Source organism: Atta colombica, unplaced genomic scaffold (assembly GCF_001594045.1).
Source record: "Atta colombica isolate Treedump-2 unplaced genomic scaffold, Acol1.0 scaffold81, whole genome shotgun sequence".
Taxonomy (NCBI): Eukaryota; Metazoa; Arthropoda; class Insecta; order Hymenoptera; family Formicidae; genus Atta; species Atta colombica.
In genome coordinates, this window is record NW_017259574.1 from 140,101 (window position 1) to 151,098 (window position 10,998).

At 28.3% G+C, this 10,998-nt stretch overlaps 1 protein-coding gene across 2 annotated transcripts; it reads left to right on the forward strand.

Annotated features, from left to right (window-relative positions):
- Window positions 1-4,498: 4,498 nt before the first annotated feature.
- On the forward strand, window positions 4,499-9,872 carry LOC108692725 (WD repeat-containing protein 61). Of its 2 annotated transcripts, none has more exons than XM_018201117.1 (8): window positions 4,499-4,688; window positions 5,818-5,924; window positions 5,991-6,160; window positions 6,236-6,474; window positions 6,679-6,772; window positions 6,837-6,930; window positions 9,432-9,603; window positions 9,690-9,869. In XM_018201117.1, the coding sequence occupies exons 1-8, from the start codon at window positions 4,686-4,688 to the stop codon at window positions 9,789-9,791; spliced, it is 981 nt and encodes a 326-aa protein (XP_018056606.1). In that variant the 5' UTR covers window positions 4,499-4,685; the 3' UTR covers window positions 9,792-9,869. The 2 variants fall into 2 exon arrangements, with proteins under 2 accessions (XP_018056606.1, XP_018056607.1); XM_018201118.1 differs by having other exon boundaries at window positions 4,605-4,688; window positions 5,976-6,160; window positions 9,690-9,872.
- Window positions 9,873-10,998: the final 1,126 nt, after the last annotated feature.

A 10,998-nucleotide genomic window follows, 5' to 3' on the forward strand; every position in this document is an offset into this window, starting at 1 on the left:
ATTTTACTTAAGATATCTTTTTATATATTTTATTGTTCCAACGACAATTATTTATGTATACGAGCATGGATAGTATATACAGAAGCGTTAATAATTACTTCTCAAAAATGATATGTCGTAATGTAATTTTATTACACATGGCTTTATTATACATGAATTTGTAAATATACAATCTTTTGGTAAAAAAAAGTTGAAAATTTAAGAAAATTATGAGTGATGGGAATATTTTGTTAAACAAACAAATAAAAAAAATTTTTTTTGTTTATAACTTTAAAGTACTTTTGAAACCGTACAACTTTTGTTTGAAAAATTTTTTTCTACCTTTTATTTATATTTCCGACGATATTCAGCTCGAAAGAAAAATATTGTTTTTTTTTCAAACGGGTGTTTCATTCCTTAAATATGAGTTAGCGCACGTATAAAAAAATACGTCTCTTAGATTTTTGTGTTTTACAACATATTTCGTGAAGAATTAAATCGGTTCCGGACAGTTGTAAAAACTTTCCTTGTCAAATAAAATAATTTTTCTAAATGTATCATAAAGACTTTTCAATTTTAATTTTAGTTCTTCCGAACTAAATTTTTTCCTGTAATGAAGATTTTATTTACCAAGACTAGTTTTTAATCAGTCTTCTTGGAAAAAAACTTATTATTTTATTTTTACTATTTAAAATTTGTACAATTTCCTCCCACAATTGTTTTTTAATTTTTCCATTTTGCTCTTTTAATGGTATAGTTTCACTATAGTCTACCATATTTCAACTTCTTCGTCATCAAAATTAAATTTTGATGTGGACGTTCTTTTGTATGATATAATTTTGTTTGATGTAACTGCTGAAATAATTATTTTTATATAAAAATACTTGAGAGAGAATAACTAAAACGAATAATTAAAGTGACTACATAGTAATAAAAAAAATAAAAACAAATCAAAATTCCAGATCGAACCAAGATTTCAAACACAGATTTAAGGATTATTTCAAGAACAAACAGAACATAAAAATACATCATTTATTACTTGTTATTCACAATTAGTATTAAGTTATTTTTTCCTGATAAAGTAAATAGAAATATTTACAAAATTTACAACATTAGTACATTATTGATTAGTAATTAATAAATATAAAATATTACAATTTTTGTTTGCTTAGATTCCTTTAGGTATAATTTAGCTTGGAATGGTTTCACTTTTTTTCCTGATTATTAATTATATTACATTGAATAATTGTACTGCCATCGTCTATAATATATAAAGAAAATATAGAGAAATATAGAGAAAAGCCCTCTATTATGAAATAGGCGCTTAATGAGATAGTGGCGTTTCTACTAATAAACGCTATCTATTGGTTCTACAATGAATTTATTGCTCTTGATTGAAAACCATTTAGTAGAAAATTCAATTTTTATTAGATCATGGCTGTAGTCATTGTAAAACAAGATTTTGAATTTCTTCAAGTTTCATTAAGATTAAGATGAACATTTAAACCTTGTTTATTATTTAATAAAAATAAATATTTGGCAATAAATTCTTCATATAGTAGATAGAGTAAGGTTGTACAAATAGAAAAATACAGGATGTTAAATTGTTTAATTACAGAAGTTAGCTTTGATGATCGTAAAACCATAAAGCGTAATATAAGATAGAGATTATATTATGTAACATAAGAGCATAGGTTATTCCTAATATGAAATAACTCATGCTCTTATGTTATAGTGAAAAATCGTTGCCAAAGTATAAATGTTATTGTATAATAATAAAAAAGACAATCGGAACATCGTTTATATCTGCGATACTAGATTTCAACTACCTGAAAACGAATTTTGGGTATAATTTATCGCATGCTCTTTTTTGCGCACGCTGGCTGTGTTTGTTTGTATTTTAGAAACATTAAATAAAATTTTTTAATTGCAATACCGATATATTTCGCGTTTTATTATCAATTTCTCAGGGCATTTCATATTAGGAGCACAATTTTGTGACTTTGTGATTTGCTCACTTTTTACATTTCTTTAATTTTCATTTCTTCTTAATTAAAAAAAAATGGAATTTAAATTAAATTTTATATAACGTTATCTTATTAAATTTTCTCCAAAATGACCTATTATTTTTTTAAATTATACCTATAGCATTTACCCAACTTCTAGCACTTACTCAAAATGAACTCAGTATCTCATAATAGTAGTCTTTCCTCTACTGATATTATATTAAAATATATAAATAAGTTTCTTAAAATAGAATAAGAAGTCAATTTACCTAATACTCGATAAAAATATAAAGTATTTTCATCAACAAAATAGTTGTAATTTTTCAAGAATGACTTTTTAAATTTTCGATTTTACATATCTCTTCGCACATTCCGCAAGTGTGTACAATTCTATATTCCTTGAAAAAACATATAAAGTTGTAAAAAATATCATTTAATAAAGAACTTTAATATCATACATTTTAATATCATTTATTAGAAAATATATCCTATATAAGTTAGATTTTCTAATGGACTTGCTGCATTCTGCATTGTTGATTTTATTATCGTAATTAAAATATCTTTTAACTATAAACTAATAATGAAAATATTGTTTTACTTACATTTTTCATGTTTATCTCATTAAAAAAACATTTATATTGCACGATGCTATACACTGTCGATTGACGTTGGAAAAATCCAATTTCTTCCTTTTGAAGCGTCAAAGTCATGTTACCAGAGAGTGCAACTCATGCAGCGGAATAGCGGAACGCGGAACGAGAGTAGAACCAATTATGAGTGTTCCGCAATTTTCGTTACGCGGTATCCCTCATTTCCATGGAACGCAATCACGAGAAGATTCCGCGTAAGCGGAATCAACAGCAAGCTCATAAACGACGTTTTAATATTATATTTCTCATTCATTTCTTATTATCATGTATCTAAGTGTACAGAATTAAATGCATTTCTCATTGAAAATAATAATATAAGATGATAATTAAAGATGTTAAAATTTATGAAATTAGTTTTAATGTGATTGTAACTTTTATGAGATAACGATTTATGATTGGTTGTGCAAAGTCTGCAATGCGCTCATTACGCTACATGGGTATTGGGGGTGCATATTTCAACGTATTAAAACGACGCAGTATTATGTGCGTATGCTCGCATCGCAGTGTTTCATGGCTATGACAGATTTTCTAATCTAAATAATTGTCAACTTTAAAGATTAAATCTCATTTCGCGGGATTAGGCACAATATTTAACTGTCAGATTCTTTCGTTTTATGCAAAAACGCGTCGAGCATAATTTCATTGAAATTGAAAATGAAGAGCGTCTTCTGGATAATTACCTAATAATTTATCTCTGTACTCATCACGTTATTAGGTCTGAGCACAAGAATTATCGTAACACTTAGTCTTAAATTGTAGACATAAATAACGCACAAGCTTTGGCGTGTCTCTCCAAGAAACGGCAATAAATCATACGTCATACGCCAAAATTTGTGCGTTACTTACGTCTACTTAAATCTAAAGTAAGTGTTACGAAATATTAGCCTATTGTCTTTTTGTGCTCAGACCCTTATTCCGGCAGTTTTGTTACGTTGAAATGTGAATCCCCAATACTTATGTAGCGTAATGAGCGCATCACAGACTTTGTGCAACCAATCATAAATCATTATTTCGTAAAATTATCACATTAAGACTAATTACATTAAGACTAATTTCATAAATTTTAACATTTTTAATCATTATTTTCAATGAGAAATGCATTTAATTCTATACTTAGATACATGATAATAAAAAATGAATGACAAATACAATATTTAAACGTCATTTATGGACTTATTATTGATTCCGCTTACGCTCATTGTGTTTCATAGAAATGAAGGGATTTGAAACCGCGTAACGAAAACTGTGGCTCGTGATTGATTCTGCTCTCATTCCGCTATTTTGCCCACATGGGTTTGCACCCTGCGGCCGGATTCACACTTTGATGGAAAAACGGAAAAGCGAAAGCCAATCGCAGCTCGCAGTAGTAGTAGGCGGTACATTTCGCTTGTCTGCTTCTGTCTTTCCGCGAGTTCTGATTGGCTTCTGCTTTCCCGTGAATCCGGCCTGAGAATATGGTCCCAGTGGTGCGGAATTGGCGCAATGCGGAAAATTGGAAAAACGTTTATTATTGGTTGTGACTTCATTCCGCCGATTCTGTTCTGCTAAAATGTGTTTTCCTATGTCCCATGGAGCGGAATTTCTGGAATGCGCAATTAGCGCTGGCTCAGCGCAATTACCGCTGGCGTGACCAAGGCTCACGGAAGCCTTCCCGTAGATTACTTTTATTAAATCCACCGGAATTTGTCATTGGCTTGATTGCGCATTTGCAAGCGCTCCATGGGACATAGGAAACTAAACTCCTGCAGATCGGATCACACATACAGCTGATCACAGAAAGATTGCAACACTCGAAAACACATTGATTAATAACATTTTCGGCCGAGTTTGCACTAATCTGGGTTGAAGTAATGATGTTTCATGCTGTCCTATTGGTAGAGCCAATTTGGTTTGTAACATCAACCAATAGCGAAGCATTTTCTAACCCAAGTTGGTGCAAACCCGGTCGGACCGAAAAACGCTATAAGTATATTTTTATCTCACAATTTTCGGTGACCGGGATATTCTTAACATTTACTATCCGCTTGAAAATTTATTTCTAGATATTAAAATGGTAAGAATAAGTGTCACTCTTGTTTATTGAGTATCTATCAATCTTTTTTTCTTTTTTGATAATTATTTAGAATAACTCCTCACCTCTGATTTTAATGCAATTAGTCTCATTCGATGCATTTTCATTCGAAAGAATCTGGCGGCGAAAAACGCGGCGATCGGCGTCGTTAATCGAGTTATTTAATGTTAGAGAGACTTTAGAGGTTAAGATATCTGTCATCTTGACTCAATATATGCTATGTATATGTTCTGTGCATTAATTACACAAATTCTCTGCTTCACAAACACAAATTTATAAACATAAGTTCATTGTTTTAAAAATACAATTCTTTTCATAAACAAATTTACTGCTTTAAAAAACACAAATTCACTGCTAATGCAAAGAATTTGTATGTTTAAAGTATGTGAATTTTTGTTTTTAAAACTAGTGAATTTGTGTTTTTAAAGCAGTGAATGTATTTTTGTAGCAGTGAATTTGTGTAATTAAAGTAGAACGTATACATAGCACTATATTGAATCAGAATGATATCTTAACCTCTAAAATCTTCAACTTAATAACTTAATACTTAATAACTCAATTCACGGTCGATCGCCGCGTTTTTCTTCTAGATTCTTTCGTTTTGAGTGAAAACGAGCGTCAATGATTCTAATTTCATTAAAATTGGAGATGAGGTAGCTAAATAATTACCTCTTTAAATTAAATTTATTAAACATGGCTTAAATTATACGATATATAAATAAAAGAGTAAAAAAACCACACGCGGAATGTCATTAGCAAAAATTATATATTTAAAATTCAATCAAAAACTAATAATAAACATAAACGTTTCAGCCAAGATGTGGCTATCTTCAGTATGTAAAATAATGTGGTCAATACAGATTTGAGCGAACTTGTTACAATTAATTACAAAAATGAACGCAGATCATACAATGACACATTTTTTAGCAAGAGTTGAGCTAATGTCATTCGATTAATCGTCGTGTATTTGGTTTAGTAACGATTCCCATGTATCACGAAATTTCCAAGTTCTATAATATTAGACAAAGTTGTGTGAGGTGTAATGACGAGAGACAACATTTTTGTTTGAAACAATTTTAACGTCTGAAAACAATTACCTCTTTTTTTTTAGTATGCTTTAACTCATAAAACAGAAAATGCCCATGAGGATAGTATATGGACTTGCGGATGGGGTTGTCCAAAAAGGAAGAAAGAACATCTGGATAATGAAGATTCACGGTAATTAAACAGTTAAGTTACAATAAATAAAAAAATTATTTTAATGACAAGGTTTATACTTGACAGTGATTCTGTACAGTCTAATGAAGACAAGACAGCAGAATATCTTGTAACAGCTTCTGTGGATGATTCTGTGAAAGTATGGGAACTGAAGGAGGGTGCTTTGAAGTTAAAACATAAGTTAACTGGATATTCCTTAGGAGTTGTATCCATAGCTATTAGCTCAGATGGATCAAGTAAACAAATAAAGAAATATTAGCTTAAAATATATATTAAATAGTTTAGAATTATGTTTTATCATCAATTTATAGAATGTGCCTCTAGTTCACTTGATTCGAGTCTGAAATTATGGGACTTATATTCTGGTGATAAGTTATTGAACATTGAAGTTGGTCCAGTAGACATTTGGACTTTAGTCTTTTCTCCAGATGATAAATTCATTGTATCTGGCAGTCACGCTGGTAAGATACATCTATATGGAACTGATAATGGTAAACAAGAACAGACTTTAGATACAAGAGGTGGAAAATTTACATTAAGTGTAGCCTATGTAAGTACATTGCATAAAAATCTGTGGGTGCATTCAAGTTAACAAAGCAGCTAGCCTGCTCGCCGAGCAAATGAACATATTATAATTGTTATTTATAGATCCAACTAATCATGTACAATCACTCAGTAAGCATGTTAGTCGCTTTGCCATCTTGAATTCACTCTATGATACATGTAACTGTATATAAGAGATTGCTTTTCACAGAGTCCTGATGGTAAATATATTGCAAGCGGCGCAATAGATGGCATTATTAATATCTTCGATGTTGCCTATGGAAAAGTTTTACGTACCCTGGAAGGTAGAACCAAATATATTATAACAGTGACATAAAATATTCTATTTTTATGTTTTATATTATTTAGGTCATGCGATGCCTATCAGATCTTTATGTTTCTCACCCGACTCTCAGTTGCTTCTTACAGCATCTGACGATGGACATATGAAACTATATGATGTGTGAGTAAATTTTATATAAAGTTTATAAATATACAGGATTAATAACATTATTTCATAAAAATAACATGTTACTATTACCATTATTTTTTTGTAAAAAGTAATGGTAATTGTAACATAGTAACTTCTTATTAATTTTATTTTGTATTAATTTTATAAAGTAATGATTTGTTACTTCTTTTGTAATATTAAAGTAAGATGTTAAATTTAAAATTACATTTTGTAATAATCAATATTAATCATCACAATCAATATTAAAACTTAAAATTCTGAGCTGATCTCTATATAGTAAGCTTTTCATTATATTAAATTTATATCTAATAAATCTTATATAATTTTTTAATGAAATTGAATGCCTTTCAGAACCAGCATAAGTTAACGTGTATATAAATATTTTTTATTAAAGTAGACATTATATATTTATAATAATTGAATTGTTAGTACTTGTTAGTATTTGTCAGTTATTAGCGTTTTCATTTAAATGGACAGTTTGAGTTGCAACAAAAAGTTTTTTATTTCGATCAATACTTTGATGAATGTACATCAATTGTCCACTATAATTGGCTAATTTAAAATAATATAATTTCATTGGCGAAGCAGTGAAAAATTACTAGGAACAGGCCGATGCGAGTAGTATGTGGAATTGAATTGTGTGCAAGTGCGCTCCTCTCTTTGATTAATTTGGAGTTCAATGAATATTAAGTTAATAAAATTGTGTACTTAATAATCATTCTTGACCAGCTTACTCCAATATATTAACATTTTAACACAACAATTCATTTTACACAAATGTATCTGACTAGTTTAATAATTTTGTCATTTTATCCATGAATAATATTTTTTAAATAGAATAAGATAAAAAAATAAAACAAAAGATATTCTTGTTGAAGAGGATATAAAACAGGATAAACATGCATTTATGTATTTTAATAAAGAGAATATTTATATATACAATATTTATATATACATTAACTTGTGTTGGCTCTAAAAAACATTTTATTTCATAGATTTATTCATTAGAGCATGAATTGAATTATTTCTTTATATTTTTATTTTTTATATCTTTAGGAAATTAAATTGTAAATTTACGAACATACATTTATAAAAATTTTTATTAAGCATTGTTTTTAAATATCTATGTCGTTATTAAGAATGGCATTCCAATATTATAATATTATAAATACTAAAAATGTATAGTCCATGTTACATATATGTGCACTATAAATTTTCAATATTGACAATGATTATCAGAATGCCTAAGGTGTAAAATGCAAAGTGCAAAATATTTTTTAATATTTAAATTTGTATTATAAAATATGTCTAGCCAATTAAAAATAATACGATCTATTGAATAGTTATAAAGTAATAAATTATATTATATAATAAGAGAGTAGAGTAAAAAATAACGGGTGAATTCGTTTCTGTGAAAATACAATAACATTATCGTTAAAGAAAAAAGTAACGATCGTTATTACTTTTTTCTGTAACGAAAAAAAAGTAACGAAAACGATAACGGTGACAAGTTATTTTCCAACTCTATAAATATGTATAGATTTTTTAATGCTGTAATTTGACAAATTAGATTGATAAAAGAGCATAAAAGACAACGCAAAGATAATACAATTATATATAATATTAATTCAATTTGACCTTCAAACAATAATTCAAGGTCACCAAAGTCCCCTTCATGATTCCTATAACTTTTATTTGGGGTCATTTTCCTTGAAAGTGCACTTTTGGAGATCATAGAGGGATCCTATTCTTTTCGAATATCCTATATATTGATAAATATTTCGATCATATAACTGATCATCTTCATGTATCACAATTAAAAAATAGATATTAAACGTTACTTACAATATATTACGTTGTTAACTAATCGTCTACAAATTATTTAATATTAATATAATGTCCGTCATGCAAGAATTCTTTGTTCTCTTTCTCTTTTTTTTTTTAAATTACTGCATCATTGAATGCGAAAATTTATTGTTAAATTTTTGAAATCCACCCTGGCATCTCAGATCATCACAAAAGTCCCAAATTTTATACAAATTACATAATTCACAATCTGAATTATGTATTGATCATTCATTAAATATGACAAAAAAAATCAAAAAATACATTAAAATTATAAATAAGAAAGAGACTATTACCTTTCTGCTCAACTCCCTTCTGTAGAACTGATGTTTGTTTTAATTTTTATTTATTATTATTGTTTGAAAGTTCTTTCCAAGGAATAATGATTAATTTATCCCTAATTATCTGTGGATTAAGTTCATGTCTTTCGAATAACTTGTTTCACAGAGGAATTTCATTTTCCTTCATAGGCAAATTCTTATTAAAAATTATGTATCATACATACAAGATGGCAATTAATGGAAATTAAACCCAAATTTGTTGAACAGACTATTACTTTAGTAAAGAGCAATCCAGCATCTTCATAAATATTCTAGCTTTTTTTACTAAACAGAAATCGATAAGCTTTATATTCTTTTTTTATTTAGCAAAGATGCAAATCTAGCAGGAACGATGTCAGGCCATGCTTCTTGGGTACTTGGTGTGGCTTTCTCACCAGATGGACAGCAATTTGCATCAAGTAGTTCCGATCATACAGTCAAGATCTGGGAATTAGCACAAAGACAATGTTTGCATACATTTCGTGAACATAAGGATCAAGTATGTCTCTTAAACATGAAATAATTGTTTTATTTAATCAAACAAAAGTTTAATTTATAATTTTAATAAATTGATTTTTATAATAGGTCTGGTCAGTTAAGTATAATCCACAGCGAAATAATATAATTGCGTCAGTATCTGAGGATAAATCTATTAATTTATACGAATGTCCTTTATATGAGAAATAATTGCATTAAGGATCAATATCATAATTGCATTAAGAATCAATAAATATTTTTTGTCTATACTGTTTATTCTGTTTATTGGTTGCAAACAACTGATGACATTTCTTTCAAGTTTATGAAAGACCGGAGGATATTTTTTAGCTATAAATTTTATTGTACTGCAAGTAGTAATGTACAAACTATAAAGATCTGTGACGAATTTAAAATGCGATATGTAAAAAAATTATTTTTAAAAAAAGTGAAAATGATATAAAAAAGAAATTACAAGAAATTACCATTAGCCAAGGTGTACAGATCAAATATTTTTAAATGAATAACATAAAGGTACCCTGACATGGTTCCAAGTTGGCAGAGTTAAATTTAATTAACTCGAACTGGAACAGGGTAAAATGTTTACAGAGAAGACTTTTCAATTAAACAAATAAATATGTATAATAAATTCTAGCTCATATACCAAAAGATCTCCTTCCGATAAGAGTTTGGTAATGATCTGCTTCCCACACAAAAAGGAAAATTGATTATGATAAATGATGAGAGATGAAATTAAAAACAAAATTACAAATGAAAGCTCATTTGAGCAGTTGTGCTCATCTGCATTGAAATCTTTGATGAAAGAATGAAATATTAAATAATAATAATTAAACATATAGTATTTTAATCTTAAATCTATGTCTTATTGATCTGTACATCACTTTAATAATAAGTACATTTATTTCCGAAAGAGATCGATTTTGATAGACTGATAAGCGAAACTAGTATCCATGTACGACGAAGATATATTGGCTGAAGATAAATTGGAAATTTAAATATATACTCGTAAATTTTTTGCTCAGTATTGTAACGTCATTTTTAGTAAACTATTTAGATCGTTTCACGATTTATGGTTGACATAAATGATATTTTTTTATTACGATTTTTGATCGAAGCTAATTTCGCTTATTCTAGGTCTTTCGTTTTATTTATTAGTCTTGATAAAGTAATTATATCTTTTATCTCCATTTGTAAGAGATGGTACGAACCAGTTAATATGAAAGAAATAAAATATAGATTACACCTTATACTTTCTCTACGATTTTTCAATTTCAAATACAAAGATGTATCACTAGTAATGTATCACCAGTGTATCGTGCTATACATCATACATAATTTTAAACACGTTACTAAAACTTTCTATATCCTTCACTTACGTTATATTAGATATATATATATA

Coding starts and splice junctions, on each gene's coding strand:
- LOC108692725 (XM_018201118.1), top strand. Junction 5,925..5,975: donor CTGGATAATGAAGATTCACG/GTAATTAAACAG, acceptor TTTAATGACAAG/GTTTATACTTGACAGTGATT. Junction 6,161..6,235: donor TATTAGCTCAGATGGATCAA/GTAAACAAATAA, acceptor ATCAATTTATAG/AATGTGCCTCTAGTTCACTT.